We start from the raw sequence: 17,012 nt of genomic DNA on the forward strand, positions 1-17,012 counted from the left end.
TCTGTTTCATTTTGAGTTCGAGTGTCCCCCCCACCCCCCAAGTCAATTCAGATGGCCCTAAATGGTGTCTTCCTGTGGATGGGATCGGCATGCCCTGCTAACTAATCTCCCCCACAGCCCTGGGACTCCCATCGGCTTTCACGCCTCATAGCCTTTCTTCCCCCAACGAGTTCTCACGGCCTCTACACGTGGTTCTTAGGGCCTGCTGAGCCACGGAGCTCCATGTGAAGGCTCCGACTCCCTGCCCAGTGTAAACCTGTGAACACGCACCGGGATCAAGAATTCCCACTGAGAGGGAGGAGAAGCAGGAATCGAGCTGGGAGACTCGGAGAGAGCAAGGGTGCCACTAAGGACCTAGGAACCCACAGGGAGGGGTGGCCAGAGAGGGCCAGTGGGCAGGACTTGGCTGGGACTGCGAGATTCATGAAGCCGGAGCAGTGGAGCCACGAGGTGCTTTCAGAACGTTACTGCAAGACAGAAGGGGAGGCGGAAGCTTCCCTGACCTGTGCCCCGCAAACCATGGGCTCTGTGTGGGCAGAACTGATTTCCTCCATCTTTTTACAAGAGACTCTCAATTTTTAAGTGTTGGTTATTAATTTTAAGACATTTAAAAAGCACCAGGAGCCAAACACAATCATTATGAGATTCGGCTGGAGGGCAGGCAGCTGGGGCTTTGGGCTTTGGGCAGGGCCTGCAACCACCCTGTGAGACAGAGGGTTTGAGCCTTCGTGGGCCGGAGGTTCTAGAGCAAAAAGCTGTTATGTCAGGCAGGTGTGAGCCTGCTCTGCCTTGAGGGTCCAAAGACACTATAGAAAATATAAGAATGGTGCCAGTGGGAAGAGCAGAGTCACACCATTGCTGACTGGGGCTGCAGCCAGGCTGACAGGGGTCCCATCTTCTGTGGGTGCAAGAGCTCACCATCAGACCCCAGCTGCATAACTGGTGTGTGCGTGTGTGTGAATGCAGACAGGTTTGGGGGAGGGCAGCAGGTGGCCTGAGTCCACCGACCTCACCTTCTCACAGTCCCTGTGTTCACCTATTGCTTCTGCCTTCTGCTTGGAGGACCCTAACCTTCCCACAAGTGAGCTCTCCCCATGGACCTGATGAAGGGTCCCTTCCCAGAGGCCCATATTGGATTTATTCAGCTGCCCCAGCCCCCTGGCCCTGAGCAATTGTCCTCATCCCTTCTGGGTAACCTACCCCCACCCCTACCCTCAGTTTACCTAGTGGCCCGAAGCTATGCTGGTGGGCTGTGGGCACCCGGCCAACCTTCTAGAGTCCCGATCCTTCATCACTGGCAAAGTACAGCCATTGCCCACGACCATGTCCAGATCTGACTGCAAGCAGGCCGGAGGGACAGCTCCACGAGTCCCTCCTCCCTTCCCCTCCCCACTCCCATAGTGGTCATCACCTCCCTTCACTATCTTGGGGGCCTGGGGAGGGTCCTGAGGCCGGGGTGGGTCTAGCGCAGGTCTGGCACTGGGTAGGGTCCCCGAGCCACGGTTGAACGATGAAGCCCGGATGGTTTGGAAAGGAGGTGGGCTCGGAGCCACGGGACCTAGCATCCAGGGGCAGGGCGGGGCCGCTGGGGTCTCGAGGTCAAGGGAGAGGAGATTGCGGGGTTGGGGGGGGCCGGAGTCTTCACTCCTAGGACTGGGGGGGATCGCGGGGCGGGGGACGCTGGAGGTCTCCAGGGATGGGGTCGCCCGCGCACACAAGCGCCCGGGTGCCAGGCCGAGGGCGCCGTCGCACGCAGGGAGCCTCCTCTCGCTCCACGCACGCCCCCTCCAGGAGCCGCGCTCGACCCCGCGTGACCGGAAGTGCCCCCCCGTGTGCGCGGGATGGGCGGAGCCGGCGGCGGCACTTCCGGTGCCCACGCGCCGCCGCCGCCGCTGCCGCCGCCGCCGCCGCGCAGCTACGGGGCCGTCACTTTGTGTAGCGCGGGGCGCGCAGGCCCTGCCCGGCCCCGGCGTCCGGCGGCGGCTCGGCCGGCTCGGCGTGCGCGGTGAGTGGGTGGCGGGGCCGTCGGGAGGCGGGCGGGCGGCAGGTGCGGCGCGGGGCGGGGGCCGGAGCCGGCCCTGGACGCCGGCGCGGGAGGCCGCGGGGAGGCCGCGGCGCGCGGCGGGGCGAGCAGGGCCTGGGCCCGCGCCCGGCGGGGCCGCAGCGGCGCGCTGCCCGGGCCTTCGGTGGACGCGTCGACGCCCAGTGCGGCCCGCGACCCCCGCCTGGGCCCGCGGGATGGGGCGGGCTGCGATCCGCCGGGGCCGGGCCCCGCGGGCCTCGCGGAGGAGGCGGGTTGGGGAGGACACGCGCGACTGCTCGGGAGGTGCTCCCCAGCGTCTAGGCCGGAGGGGCGTGGGTGGGGTGGGGGGGGTGGGGGGGGCTGGGGCGTGGGCGCCCACGGGGACACACCCATCCAGGAGGGGCTGTCACTGCCGGGGGGGGCCTCTGCGGGAGGCCGAGACCCGAAGAGACCCCTGGAGGAATGGAGGCGGCTTGACCTGACGCCCCCATACGCTTGCTTAGTGACCTTGGGGGCCTTGTCTGGGTCCGCCCTCGCCTGCAAATGGAGGTCCTGGTGGGCTGCTGTGCCGTGTTCTACCGCCCCGTTGTAGTAGGGGAACCCATCACTGGGGTCGGATGGGGCTGGGCCGCCCTACGCGGCCACAGAGTGGGAGAGGAGCTGGCTTTTGGTGAAGGACCCTGTGGAGTGGGGGGCGGTGCGGTGCAGGAGGATCAGGCCCCCGAGCTGCGCCTGTGTGGGGAGACTTTGGTACTTGGTTTGGTTCAGCAGTTGCTGGCAGGTCTGGGGAGCTGGCCAGCGTGGCGAGGGAGTCGGGATGGCCCGTGGCTACGCCTGCTCCAGGAGCAAACCCAGGAGAAGAGGGGAGCCCAAATCGCTGGACAGACAGTGAGGACTCCAGTAGTCACGGAAGGAAGGCTTCCTGGAGGAGGGGAAAGCCTGGAAGGCCTTGAATCACAGGGTTGTGGTCAGTGAGGCCCCCCGGAGGGAAGGTACCCACGCGGACAAACACATTTCTCCTTCTCTATGTCTGCTTCTCCACTTTTGTGGAGAATTTGTAAGTTTTCCAACTTTGCCAGCTTTTCTGTCCTTGGGGTCCCCCTTCTCCCCGTGGGAAGCATCTTGTCACCTTTAGTTCTAACGGTCTGCAGCATTGTGTCATAGGGTGCACGGCTCCTGCAGAAATACGGGTACGGGATGACGTAGGGTTTGTGTTGATGAGGCTGCTTACCTGCCCCGCTGTGGCATCTGACCAGAAGTGGATGCCAGGAAGTGAGCAGAGTGAGTTTCTGGTGGGCCGACAGGCTGGCAGAAGAAAGAGCGCGGGTCTGGGGGAGCAGGCCTGGCACACACGTGGCCTGGGGCGACAGAAAGAACGTAGTGTTCAAGTTACTGAGGTTCATTCTTTGGAACCATTCTGTTCTGGATTCTGGGTTGAGGGATACGAGGTTTCCCGCTCCGTGGGCCCCGGCCCCATCCGCAGAGTGACTGCCAGCGCCCACGAGTGCTGGACCTTTCCATTTTCTGGTCGTCAGCGGCTGCACTTCTTGGGAGAAGGGACCTTAGGCCAAAGCTCTTTGGGGACAGACTCTCCAGTGCTGCCGGGGTGGGCTCCAGGTGGACGGACCCTCGACAGTGGTCAGTCTGTCGTGGAACGTGACAGCAGGGCCAAAGTAACTGAGTTTTAAAAATTTCATGTATATCATGTTTGCTACAGACTTCAGAGTCGTTTCTTCAGTAAATATTTGAGCACTTATTCTGCGTCTGGCATGGGGGGGATTCAGCGATGAGCCAAGGGGACGTCCACCTCTTGCGAGCTGACTGTACCTGGAGACAGGTAGTGAGCAGGCAGTTCCATAAGTGTGTAGATACGGGTGCTGCAGGGCCACGTGCGGGGCGCTGTGTGCAACGGGCTCAGGAGGGTGAGTGAGGAAGAGGGGCCAGAGTTCCGGGGAGAGGGGAGGGCGCACGCACAGGTCCTGAGGCGGGACGAGCGTGGAGCCACTTCATTCCAAAGCCACGGTGTTTTCTTCTTTTGAGTGTGAGTCCCTGGACACGGCAGCCTGGCCTGTAGGAGTCAGCCCTGGGTGGTGGCCAGGCAAGAGGCAGCTCTGCCTGGTTTGCCATGGCGTCTGGGCTCAGCCTGAATTTGCAGCCTGAGACCTGGGTAAGAAAAGCCTTCCTCTGAGCCTGTGGTGGGTGGCAGTTGGAAAACCTCTGCTGAGCATTCTCATTGCTCCGAGTGCTGGGAAGGGCTGCATCCTCCCAGAGGTGGCTAGGGTGACACATGGCATATGTGTTTCTACACCTCAGGCACCTTCATACACCCAAAGAGCTATGGAGGCCAAGGAGTTCGGCTCTGGGACAGACCGGAGGCCAGGGTGGCCCTCTTAGGCATAGTCCTTTCCCTGTGAATGTGAGCTCACTGATTGTGACCCTGAAATGGGGCTGGAGCTAGCCCGGGGGGAGCATGAGGGTCGGGCCAGAGGTGGCTCCTGGATGCTAGTGCGCCCCAGCCCCTGGCTCTGGTCTCTGGGAGGAGCTGCATGAATGCTCTGAGCGCCCCAGCTGTTAGAGTGTGGATTTTAAAGCAGTAGCTCAAAGCAGTCCAGAAAGTGAGTGTACGCTGCTCTGTTAGTAGGACGGCGACAAGTTATGGAATAAGAGCCAAGCCCTGAGCAGTTCTCAGTGGTCTGAACTGTCCTCGTGGCCCGGGTGTCTTTGTGCCATGTGCCTCTGTCCCGTTTTAGGGGTTCTGTGATAGACGCCGTCCACTGGTAGAGCCAGATGAGCCGGGCTGGGCCCAGTTGCCCCCGTGCCTGAAATTTCAGGATCCCTCTGGGGTTCATGCTCTCATCTCAGGATTCTGGGTTGCTGCATTGCAGTGGGCGTGGCTCATGTTGGAACTGAACCTGTTCAGGTCTGAGATCCTGATGGAGCCAGTGCTGGGTGATGGACCTGTTCGTAGGTTTACACTCAAGAGCCATAGAAACTGACTTGTCAGAACCACGACTCTGTCCTGCCCTTGGGGCTCCACTGGGGCTGGAGAAGGATGCGCAGCTGGTGAGGAGGAGTGGCCCCGGCCCCCCCACCCCACCCCGTGCTTGGATCCACAGCCCTGAGCCCTGGACCCGGCTGTATGGCTGTGTCTCTCCTGAGTGCCTGGGTCGAGTGGGCTGTGACGTTGGTGTAAGAGTAGGACCCTGTGAGCTCCTGAGACTTTGACAGTTAAGCTTTTAGGATTCTCTGATCCCACGTTTGAAGAGATGTCCCAGCGTGTTTCATATCACCTTTGCTGATGTGGCGGTGAACCATATCCCCATGACCTGGTGCCCCGGACAGAGCGAGAGGCGAGGGAGGTGCAGAAGTAATGCATGCTCAGGGCTTCTGCTCCGTTGTCTCGCAGGAGGGAGCTTGACCTGCTGGCTGCCCGGAGAGGCCACCGGGTGGTGGTGAATGACCAGGCTGGTCTTACCTGTCGCCTCTGCCCTGCACAGGTGTCTGCAGCCTGCCCATGTGTAGACCTCTCCTCCGACACTCCCTGCCGGCCGAGTTCGTGTGTGTCAAGGGCTGGGTGAGCACCTCCTCCTATGTGGCAGGCGAGCTGTGCCTTGCAGGCCACACTCACTGCTTTCAGTTAAACTCGGGCTACCCTCAGGCCATGTTGCCTGGACGTGATGTTTCTCGTGGTCCTGGAGGATAAATCTTTGCCTTACTCCAAGAGCAGAGCAGCAGTCCATAAAGGCTGAGACACACGATGGGGGGTCATGGAGCGGGGCTCTCTGGGCACCTCTCTGGGTTTAGAATGTCCCCTGTGCCACACGAGAGTATGGAGAGAGCCCCCGTCCTGTGCTAGCACTGCACAATGGTAAAGCCTGCCCCCGACCCCACCCGGGGCCAGCGGGAGGAGCTGGTGAGCGCACTGGGCGGCTCAGCACTGTCGCCGTCTGTGTTGCAGGCCACGCCGAGGCCTGCGTCCAGCGAAGATGGCCGCCCTTCACACGGCTCCAGACTCCCCAGCCGTGCAGCTGGAGAGGGCGGAGGACGGGTCGGAGTGTGATCCTGACCAGGAGGAAGAGGAGGAGGAAGACAAGGGGGAAGAGGCAGAGGCAGTGGACGAGGAGGCCTTGGCCGGGGCACAGGCGGATGGGGCGTGGGCAGGGCCGGTGGAGCAGGTGGACGTGGAGTCTCAGGAGGACGAGGACGTGGAGGAGGTGCTGGCAGAGGAGCTGAGTCCAGCGTGGGGGACCCAGGAGCGCCTTAGCCGTGGTGGTGATGCCAGGTCCCTCCTTCTCCAGGAAAACGGTAAGAGACAGGAGCGCACGTGGGGAACGGGTAGCCGCAGCCGGAGCCGCAGGGCCCAGGCTTTGAAGTGGGAGCACCGGGGGCTCCTGATGCGGCCTGCTGCGTGGCCAGGGCGGCAAGGTCCGACGCCAAGGGCAGCTGCCCCCAACAGGTCTTTCCCCTCAGCCCTGCAGGCCCCCCAGGGTCCGGCTGTGGCCAGGGAGGAGGATCTGGAAGAGGACGAGGACGAGGACCTGGAGGACGAGGACGAGGAGGATTTCCTGACGGCTGGGTCTCAGGTGAGCTGCCCTCTCATTTGGAGCTCAGTTAACCAGGCAGGGTTTCCCCAGGGAGCTCGCCACCCGCTGTCCTCGAGACCCCCGTTGGCAGGGCAGTGGCACTGGTTCTCAGGCCAAGTCCAGACTGCGACCTGGGACATGGCTGCAGAGAGTGCCAGGCATCCCCAGCCCTAAGGCCATGGGATGTGGTTCCACTCTCATGGGGCTGACCCCTCCCGGGTCATTAGAATGTCCTGGCCATGTTGACTGCCACCCACTCACCTGCACTCTGCAGTTCCTTCAGAGACCTGGGTCTTTACCCAGGTAGGGCTGTGCCCCTTACTTGGAGCGCCCGCCACCTGTCTGGGCTCTGATTTCCTGCTGCGCTCAGTCCGGTCAGGCAGTGATGCCCACACTCGGTCGAGTTGGTGCTGCGTGTCCACCCAGGTGTGGGCCCTCACCCTGCTGACGTGACTGCTGGCTTGAGCCATATAGTGAAGTAGGAGGGGACAAGGCAGCCATGCAGCACAGCCGTGGGGCCTTGGGCTTCATTGTCCTCTGAGTTGCGTGTGGATCCTGGCTCTGTCCCTGTGTGAGCGGGGCATGTGCCCTCTCCGAGCCTGGGTTCCTCATCCCTGAACGGGGACAGGGTCCCCGCCTCGCAGGGCTACAGCAAGGCCCCAGTACTGTCGGACGTTTGTGGGCCCGCGGCTCACGGGCTGTCAGCTGTGCCTCCGTGAGCTCCACGGTGCAGGGCTGCGGTCAGCCCCACTGGGGTCGTCTGCCGCCGCTCCCTCTGGAGGGCCCCTGCCTCTCCCCTGGGGCAGCTTGGAGCGATGACCAGGGCTCTGTTTTCCAGGGCCTGGTGACCTTTGAAGACGTGGCTGTGTACTTCTCTCTGGAGGAGTGGCAGAGGCTGGACGCAGCGCAGCGGGACCTCTACAAGGAAGTCATGCAGGAGAACTATGGGATCCTGGTGTCCTTGGGTAAGCAGGGCCTTCGTCCCCAAGAGGCATTCTGGTGCGATGGCTTCCAGGGGCTTAGCTGTCTGAGAGGTGGCTTCTGGAGTCCCAGGGTCTTGGAGAAGTGGGTGCTGGGAAGCCACAGGGGTGACCCCACTTCTGGCAGAGAGGTGGACCCTGGGGAGTGTGTGAGTCAGGTGGACATGTTCTGGGGAGCCACCAGTCCAGCTCAGGCCTCTGTGCCATATGCTCCCCAGAGGCCTGGAGGGGTGAGGAGTCAGGTGATAGAGGAGAGGGGCGGGCACCCCGTAGATGAAGGTGTGGAGAGGGGCTTGGCAGGAGAGCCGTGGGCATCAGGGCAAGGCTCCCAGAGAGAAGGGGACGTGAGGTTTTCCACAGCGGGATAGAGTGGGGACGCCTGGTCCTGGAAGGATGGAGAAGAGGGGAGAGGACCCGGGTGAGGACGGGGAGGGGGCGGGGCTGTGTGGTGGGAGGGTGGGGCCTGCAGCTCCCTCTTGTTCTCCACCAGGATACCCAATCCCCAAGCCGGATCTGATCTTCCGGCTGGAGCAAGGAGAGGAGCCGTGGGTCCCAGATAGCCCCCGTCCTGAGGAGGGAGACATCGTCACTGGCGTCTACACAGGTGAGCCTGAGACGGAGCTGTGGGGTTTCTGCCTGCACAGCTCCGCGGAGCTCTGCCAGACTTTGGCCTCTGCAGCAGCCCGGTGCTGGCGGTCTGTGCTGTGGGGTGGGCTTCGTGGAGACAGGGTGGCTGCCATGGGTTAACCTCAGCCCCACGGGCTGGTTCCTCTTAGTCCCAGTCCATGGAGGCCCAAAAGCTGGGACATCTTTAGAGAACCTAGAGGCTCCTCTTAGGAGCCTTTAAAAATGGTCCCCTGACCTCACCGTGGAGCCTCTGTGTGTGTTTGGTGATGAGGGCTCAGAGAGGCTAGGAACAGGTGCCAAGCAGGCTTTCGGGCCTGGTGTGCTCCAGCCAGTTCTCTGGCTTCTCCACCCCTTTGGCCATCTTCGAGTCAAGGGTCCCCCCGCCGCAGCCTTCCCTCCCGTCCCGGGAGGGCCTGGGTGGGCAGCTCTGGGCCTTCTGGAGAGATTTTGGAGAAATGCTTGCAGGAAGCACTCAGGGTGGCAGATGTCTTCGGAGGCCTGGGACCTGGCTCTGTTCCCCTCTCTCTCTCTGAGCCCCACTTTACTTGTCTGGAGAATAAAGAATGTAAACTAAACCTGTAGTTTCTACCGTGAGGACGTCGGCCTGTTGGTTCTGTGGAGATGCCTCGTGGAGGCCTGTGAGTTACTCTCGGTGTTTCAGAGGTCCAGTGGGCGTCCTTGCACAGTAGGTGTATTTGGCTCTGGGCTGGAGTGACGCCAGCCTGGTGGTGGGCACTGGATGTCTCATGCCAACCACGTGCCTGGATAGACTCGGAGCAGCTTACAGATGTGTGTTACAATAAAAATCCAGAAAAACACAGACGATGCTGTGCCCACATGTGTATTGTGCGCTTCAGAGTGTTTTCCCGCATACTTTGTGTCCTCGTGACAACCCCATGAAGCAGCAGGGGAGGGATTAATTCACCTTGCAGATGAGGAAACTGACTTAAAGCAGTGATTACGTGACTTGCCCTTGGTGGGCTCAGCCTCGGGCCTCACTTTCCACTGTGTTGCGGGGTGGCCTTTCTGCTGGGGTGTGCACATCCTCTGGGACCCTCTTGGAATCTTTGCTGGGCTTCCGAATTGCGAGGGCTCTGGCTGGCGAGAAATGTCGCTGCTTCCTCCACGATGGGGCTGGGATGTTGGTGACGTGTGCCCTGTTAATGGGTATATCTCAGAAAAGCCCCCTGGAGGTGACAGGGCTGGTTTGGCCAGTCTCTTGTCACAGGGTCTAGATGTGCCCCGTTCTCCATTGTTCTCGTAGGGTCCTAGGGTGGAGCCACAGTGTTCTGCGTGAACCTGTCTGGGCGCTGGCTAGCTGGGCCAGTCACTGTGCCAGGGCTGGTGGACCTGGAATGCTCCCCGACTCCTCATCCTCAGCCCCAACTGTCTGTAGAGCCCGAGGATAGTCTTAGATGTGTCACCTGTCTGCTGGGATCACACAGCAGCAAAGGCTGTGGTCATTCTGCAGAGCAAGTCCATCCAGGGTTCTCCTTAATTGTAGCCTGTTTGCTAAACAGCCTCCCTGCCCTTGCCCCACATTCTCTCTCCTCCCCTCTGCTGACCCCCCCACTTTCCTGCCACCCTCCTCCTCACCAGGTTCAGAGGACAGGGTTCCTCTCTCCTTTGCAAAGATCCCTGCCCCAGGCTGAACCCTGTTTCCTGCCCAGTCTACATCTTCACTGGAGCAGGGACATGGCTAGAGAAAAGTGTGCCCCGAGTCCCCCTCCCAGCAGCTCAGGGACACAGGTGTGCCAGTTGTGCAACCGCAGGGCCCTTTTATTAGTGCCCAGGTAGGACGCTTCCTGGAGATGTCTTGGGGCTCTGCTGATGGGGCCCTGTTGGCCCCTAGGATTGTCATGAGGCCTCAGAGCACTGGAACTGGCCTAGCTAGTCACCCAGGGTTGGTCCTTAGGGGCAGATGTCTCAGGGCAATGAAATGCCCGTCTCACTCCCCAGGGTCCACCTCTCTGCCTTGTGGGTTCTGGAAGCAGCAACCGTGGTTGACCCTCTGGGCCACTGTTGGGAACCCCACCCTCACCCCTTATCAGCGCGTCCTCTCTGACCTGGCTCAGGTCTCACAGGTTGACATGACGAATCTTCACTGGGCTCCAGAACGAGTTTGGGTCTGAGTGCCAGCAAACTCCTTGTGAACCTTGTCCCCATTGCAGCCTGGAGTAACCGTTACACTGGATGTCCGCTCTGCAGGGGCCAGACCTCCTGACCCTGGGTCACTTTGATGGCAGACGACTAGAGACAGAGCCCGTCCTCAGGGCTAGCTAGTCTCCCTCTAGATCCCTCCAGTGATCCCACTACTTCTTGAGGTCTTGTCTCTGGGTGCGGCCAGCTCCGACTGCCCAGGGGCCTGGAGGCCCTGCTCCCCGTCACTGGGTGTCCGTAGTGCCTCTGCCACCTTGCTGTGCATTTAGTAGTTCTCATCCTTGGACAGGTGGCCATGCCAGCTCCAGAGCTAGTGATGAGGTCCACGAAGTCCCCTCCCAGAGCTGGCCCCCTCTGCAGAGCCCGCCGTTGCTTGGTGGCTGGGGACGGGGGCAGGAAGGGCTCGCCTCTCCAAGCCGGGGGCTTTCTGCTGCTCCAGAGCCCAAGGAAGAGGCGGTGTGGGTGAGCCGTTGGGACGCAGCCCACGCTCCCAGCCCTGAGGAGCTGAGCTTGCCTGTTGGAGGGCTCTCATTTGGCCTTGGTGTCCCCTTCTCATCCAGCAAGTGTTCAGTGACCCTAGGCTAGGGCCTGGGGTACCCACATACCCCACTAAGACATCGTACTTATTCCTCAGCTTGAATCTCCTGCCGTACAGTCTCTGATTAAAACCACTCAAGACCCTCACCAGAGTCTAGGGGTAAAATCCTTCTTGAGACTCACTGAAAGAATTCCCAGCCCACCTGACCAGCAGCCCCAACTGCCTGTCCCTGTGACCCCCTCCCTGCCCCTTGGGGGCACTCCAGCCTTCACAGTGAGGAGGAGCTGGGCCTTTTCTGTGCTGTTTGGGGGTACAGAACCTCATGTCACTCACTCATGGCCATGCGTGGCAGTTGGAGGTAAACAGAGCTTAATAATAACATGAATCTTTTATTTCAAGCTTATTTTTACTGTAATAGTATAATATTACTAACTATAGAAAACTTAAAAAGCGTTGCAAAGTATGAAAAAATAAAAACCCATTTTGCGTCGTCCCTTCACGTGATAAATTTCTCACAGCTGAAGTCATGCCTCTGCAGTTCTGTCTGGCTTTATTTCACTCAGCACTGTGCTGTGTTCCCCAAGTGCCTGCATCACCATATATGTAGAATGGCACGGGGAACACAGGACATGGGCTGAGGTGGGGCGGGCAGGCTCACCCACACTTCCCTCTGGGTCAGGACTCAGTGATCCAGACTCATCCACTAGGCTGACACTGGCCTCAGCCTGGATGGTGGACATGGGTGGGGTGGGTGCAGGGATTCCTGTGCCCTCATGGGGACCTGAACCTTCCAGATGCTAGGATCCTGAGGGTGGGCTGCAGCGCATGGCACAGAGTGTCCATGAGAAAGCATGCAGGTGCCTGGGGACACCTGGGGGTAGGAGGGCCAGGTAGTTCCCCCTAGTGTGACTTAGGCCTTGCCCCGTAAGGACTAGTTCTCTCCCCGTGTACCATGATGGCAGGCACACCGGCACTCCCTTATAAACCCGGAAACCCTACAGACATGACCCCCACATCCATGCTTTGCAGTGGAGGGGGAGGTCGGGTGTGGCTTGGTAGAGGAGGGACAGGACAGCAGGAACTTGGGGGGGTCCTTCTCCTTTGTGATGAGAAGTGGCTTGCAGCTCACGCACAGTATGAGCCAACCTGGGACCTCTGCCCAATGCACAGCCCCTCAGAAAGCCAAGCTGGTGTTGGCTTCGCTAGCAGGGAGGCCTGGGCAGTGCCTACAGTTGCTGGAGCCTCTTGGGGTGAGTGCAGAGAGCTCCAGGCCTTGGCCCAGGGCAGCCTTTCCTGGGTCTGCCCGGTGGGGGGAGTGAAAGACCCCTCCCCACCCCCACTGCTGGGCACCCAGAGGCTGGTGGAGAAGAACCCAGAGGAGAGATGCTGAGCGAAGCTTAGGGGCTTATAAGGCCAGGTACTCAGCAGCCAGGGCCGCGGAAGCCTCCATTTCCCAGGGCAGGAGCATGCTAGGGGCCCCCTGTCACAGCCTCTTCTCATCTCTGCTGGCCTTCCCTTATCACCTTCAGGGGCCTGGTTCTGGACGGATGACATAGAGGACCATGAGGAGGAAGACGATGAGGACTTCCTGGCAGAGGTAGCTGAGGAGGAGAACGAGCCCCCCGGGCTGTGGTCGGCGGCCTACGGCGTGGGGGACGTGCCTGGGACGTGGGGCCCTGACGACTCGGATTCGGCACAGACTCCGGAGGGCTGGGGGCCTGACCCGGGTGGCCTCGGGGCCCTGGCCGAGGGGTCGGAGGTGAAGCCTTTCTTGGGCGACCGGGAGCCAGTCGCGAACCTGCTGGCGCCATGGGCGTTCCCTGCCGAGGTGGCTGCCCCTACCGGGCGGCCCGAGACCACATGCGACGTGTGCGGCAAGGTGTTCCCGCATCGGTCCCGGCTGGCCAAACACCAGCGCTACCACGCGGCCGTCAAGCCCTTCGGCTGCGACGAGTGTGGCAAGGGCTTCGTGTACCGCTCGCACCTGGCCATCCACCAGCGCACGCACACCGGCGAGAAGCCCTTCCCGTGTCCAGACTGCGGCAAGCGCTTCGTCTACAAGTCGCACCTGGTCACGCACCGGCGCATCCATACTGGCGAGCGGCCCTATCGCTGCGCCTTCTGCGGCGCGGGTTTTGGACGGCGCTCCTACCTGGTCACGCACCAGCGCACGCACACGGGCGAGCGGCCTTACCCGTGCCCGCACTGCGGCCGCAGCTTCAGCCAGAGCTCGGCGCTCGCTCGACACCAGGCCGTGCACACGGCCGACCGGCCGCACTGCTGCCCCGACTGCGGCCAGGCCTTCCGCCTGCGCGCCGACTTCCAGCGCCACCGGCGCGGGGGCGGCTGCTCCGAGCCCGGCGGCGAGGGTCCTCTGCGGGAGCCCTGCGAGACTGTGCCCGCGGCGGGGCCCGAGGAGGCCGGGCCCGAGGGGCCCGAGACCGGCGAGGCGGACGGAGAGGGCGAGGCTGAGGCGAGAGAGGAGGTTGCGGCGGCAGCGGAGGCGCCCGCTCCCCGGAGCAAGGGGGACTCTGAGCCGGACAGGCGGTTCCTGGAGCTGGGCAACGGCCTGGGAGACGGCGAAGGCCCTTCCTCGCACCCGCTCGGCTTCCACTTTCCCGTGCACCCCAAGTCTTGGCTCCACCCAGACGGCTTTCCGATCCTGGGCCTCGCGGACTTCGGGGAGCGGCTGCCACCGGACAGGCGCCCCCTGTCCGGGCCCCTGGGGGGCCGGCTCTCCCTGGTGGAGGGCGCAGGGCTGGCCTGCGACCCCTTCGGCAGCGGGGGCGGGCCCGGGAGCGGCGGCGGCGGCGGGCTGCGCGCGTTCGGGCCGGCCGTCGGGGGGCTGCTGGCCGAGCCGGCGCCCGCCGCGCTGGCCGAAGAGGAGAGCCCGTGGATCTGCTCCGACTGCGGCAAGACGTTCGGGCGGCGCGCGGCGCTGGCCAAGCACCAGCGCTACCACGCGGGCGAGCGGCCGCACCGCTGCGCCGACTGCGGCAAGAGCTTCGTGTATGGCTCGCACCTGGCGCGCCACCGGCGCACGCACACGGGCGAGCGGCCCTTCCCTTGCCCGGAGTGCGGCGCGCGCTTCGCCCGCGGGTCGCACCTGGCGGCGCACGTGCGGGGCCACACGGGCGAGAAGCCCTTCGTGTGCGGCGTGTGCGGCGCGGGCTTCAGCCGGCGCGCGCACCTCACGGCGCACGGGCGCGCGCACACGGGCGAGCGGCCCTACGCGTGCGGCGAGTGCGGCCGCCGCTTCGGGCAGAGCGCGGCGCTGACGCGGCACCAGTGGGCGCACGCCGAGGAGAAGCCGCACCGCTGTCCCGACTGCGGCAAGGGCTTCGGCCACAGCTCGGACTTCAAGCGGCACCGGCGCACGCACACGGGCGAGAAGCCCTTCCGCTGCTCCGACTGCGGCCGCGGCTTCGCGCAGCGCTCCAACCTGGCCAAGCACCGGCGCGGCCACACGGGCGAACGGCCCTTCCCGTGCCCCGAGTGCGGCAAGCGCTTCTCGCAGCGCTCGGTGCTCGTCACGCACCAGCGCACGCACACCGGCGAGCGGCCCTACGCCTGCGCCAACTGCGGCCGCCGCTTCTCGCAGAGCTCGCACCTGCTCACCCACATGAAGACGCACCGCAGCGCGGCCGGCGCGCCCGGCTCCGCGGCCGGGGCCCCCGCGCCCAAGCCCGAGGCGCCCGCCAAGGGGCCGCCGAGCACGGGCACCGGGCCGGGGGAGCGCGGCAGCACTCTGCTGGAGTTCGCGGGCGGAACGAGCTTCGGCTCCGAGGCCACGGCCGCCTTTGCGGGTCCCTCGGGTGCCTACGAGGGGGGCGTCCTGTGAAGCCCAAGGCCGACGGAGGCGCAGCCCGCTAGGCCACCGGCCCCCTCCATCGGGCGCCGGCCGCTGCCTGCCGGCCGTTCGCCCCCCTGGCCTCGCGGGGCTGAGGGTCCCAGTCCTGGTGCGGTGCCTTCCCTCAGCCCCGGTCTCGGGATTCCCTCCTGCCCGGCCCCGGAGGCGAGCCGCCCAGCCCATCCGGTCGTGCGGGGGGCGCACGGGCAGAGGAGAGCCGGGCGGAGGAAGCGAGGGCCGGGGCGGCCACCTCGGCTAAACCTGCAGCATCCCAGGGTCGGTTCTGTGAAGCCAAGCGGTGGGGATGGCGGGCGATGTAATTTATTTTTGCTCAGATTCTGATCTGGGTGGCCTGCGGGACCAGTGGTCGGTTCGTCTGGAACCGGGTTCGACAGCGAGTGTGGGAGGGCGGGGTGGCGGAGGGCCGAGCCTCGGCTGCTCTGGTGGGTTTGCAGCGCCTCCCCCCATCTCTCAGTGGGAGACCTAGGGACCTTCTGGTGGTTTGCGGACGTCTGGGGAGTTTTAAGGACTGCGCGGGGAGGCAGGGAAGCCTTGCAGGTTTCCAGGGGACAGTCTTCCTTCCCAGCCAGGGGGACGAGATGACTGGGACAGCTTCGATTCTGACTCGACTGAGGGTATTTATTCCATCTCTCGCATGGCCTGAAGATCCGGGTGGAGGAGCAAACGCCAGAAACCAAATCTGCGGCCCCAGCGGGGGGAGGGGGGCAGTTAGGTCTCAGGTGTTCGCGGTCCTGAGGGAATTTGAAGCCTTATTCTCGGGAGTCACCTACTCTCCTCAGCCCACTTCAGCACCGAGATGGGCCAGGTGCTTGTCAGGCGGGGCGGTTTCAGCCTCAGCCTTCCCTTTAAGTCCTTTGGTACTCACCTCCGCACTGGAGGTGGCACGCTCAGAGATCCTTGGGGGCCCTGGGCCCCAGCCTTCAACCCCCTGGGCTGCCACCTCTCCTGGAGCAGGTGGACACACGAGGCCCTACCCTTCTGAGCCCCGACGCTCACTTAGATTTAATAACCCACTGTAAAGTGACTGAGGTTGGTGGCAGGATCATTTCTCACATCCCATAGTCAGGGCCCTATGACATCTGCAGGTCCCTTTAACTCTGCTTCTGTCATTCTACACCAGAAGCAGGCAGTGTTTCTGTTTGGATTCCCACTTCACAGCGCAGGCAGTCTACACACTGGCGGCCCACCTCTGTGGGTGAGGTCCTGAATCCATGGCTCAGTGACAAACCGAACACCCAACTATGCAAGGCCTGCACCGGGCCAGTGGTCCCACCCTCTGGGCTGGGCCATTGGGAGCCACTGGGCAGGCAGCTGAGGCATGGCTCGTGTGAGGCCCTCCCGGTGTTAATGCCTCTGGCCAGCATGAGTGGGGCCAGGAAACAGATTTTGAAGCAACTGCATTCCCTTTTAGACCTAGTTCCTTCCGTTTTAGTGTAGACATGGCCTTGGGGCCTGAGAGCCAGCAGCCAGGCTGCTAAGGGCTGGGGGGAGGAAGCACAGTAGTCAGTGGGTGGGAAGAGGGCCTGGATGGTGGTGGTGAGAATTAGCCTGGCTGGGTGAGGGGGTGGGGTGGGGTGGTGAGGAGGGCTGGGGTCCTTGTCCTGGTCTCCTCTCCCTGTGGGACTGGAGCCTCAGGAAGGGCCAAGGGTAAGGTGGGCTGGCCCCATGTGGCCGGGGTCTGGGTCTGTGCCACCCCTCCTGGTACATCCCTCCATGCATACCTTCGGCGCCCCTGCGGGGCCCAGCTGCTTCTGCCCTGCCCCAGCTGTCGGCAGGAGGACCTAGCTTTAATAAAGACTGGAGAACTGAGCTTTCTGACTGGAGTCCGTGTTGTTGCCGCTCCTAGGTGCCCTCTGTGAGGCGCTGGGGGGCCTCGGGCCCGTCTTATTCAAACATTTTTTAGATGCTTCTTAGGAAATCAGAATCAGTCTGTGAGGAGTCAGCTGGAGATGAGCTCTGACCCTGCTGCTGTGTCCCCCACATCTTCCTGGGAGACCCCAGCAGCGCCCCCCCCTCCACTCGGCCATGTACTCCTGTGATGCACTTATGTCATGACATTGTGTTTAGCATTGTTTTGGCCAGCCTTCCCATGGTCCCCTTCCCGGTGGTCCAGGACCGTGTCTGAGTCACAGTCCCCTCCTCAGACGCCCTGGCACCATGTGGGTTTATCCAGGCTCGCCTGCTCTGTGCCAGGGTAAAGCATACCTCCCCAGGGGCCCAAACGCCTACC

At 62.8% G+C, this 17,012-nt stretch overlaps 1 protein-coding gene across 6 annotated transcripts; it reads left to right on the plus strand.

The window, feature by feature from the left end:
* The first annotated feature begins 1,860 nt into the window (after positions 1-1,860).
* On the plus strand, positions 1,861-16,592 carry ZNF316 (zinc finger protein 316). 6 transcript variants are annotated; one of them, XM_039879753.1, is made up of 7 exons: positions 1,861-2,005; positions 5,430-5,597; positions 5,982-6,328; positions 6,494-6,606; positions 7,445-7,571; positions 8,077-8,190; positions 12,441-16,592. In XM_039879753.1, the coding sequence occupies exons 3-7, from the start codon at positions 6,010-6,012 to the stop codon at positions 14,750-14,752; spliced, it is 2,985 nt and encodes a 994-aa protein (XP_039735687.1). In that variant the 5' UTR covers positions 1,861-2,005; positions 5,430-5,597; positions 5,982-6,009; the 3' UTR covers positions 14,753-16,592. The 6 variants fall into 6 exon arrangements, with proteins under 6 accessions (XP_039735687.1, XP_039735695.1, XP_039735683.1 ...); XM_039879749.1 differs by lacking the exon at positions 1,861-2,005 and adding an exon at positions 2,391-4,190 and having other exon boundaries at positions 5,521-5,597; XM_039879741.1 differs by lacking the exon at positions 1,861-2,005 and adding an exon at positions 2,391-3,304 and having other exon boundaries at positions 5,531-5,597.
* Positions 16,593-17,012: the final 420 nt, after the last annotated feature.

Source organism: Pteropus medius, unplaced genomic scaffold (genome assembly GCF_902729225.1).
Source record: "Pteropus medius unplaced genomic scaffold, Ma_sr-lr_union100, whole genome shotgun sequence".
Classification (NCBI taxonomy): Eukaryota; Metazoa; Chordata; class Mammalia; order Chiroptera; family Pteropodidae; genus Pteropus; species Pteropus medius.

Excerpts from the sequence above, each read along its gene's own strand:
- ZNF316 (XM_039879721.1), top strand. The coding sequence starts at position 5,398 with ATGCTCAGGGCTTCTGCTCCGTTGTCTCGCAGGAGGGAGCTTGACCTG. Across the intron at positions 6,607-7,444 it reads TCCTGACGGCTGGGTCTCAG|GGCCTGGTGACCTTTGAAGA; the intron begins GTGAGCTGCCCT and ends TCTGTTTTCCAG. Across the intron at positions 8,191-12,440 it reads CGTCACTGGCGTCTACACAG|GGGCCTGGTTCTGGACGGAT; the intron begins GTGAGCCTGAGA and ends TATCACCTTCAG.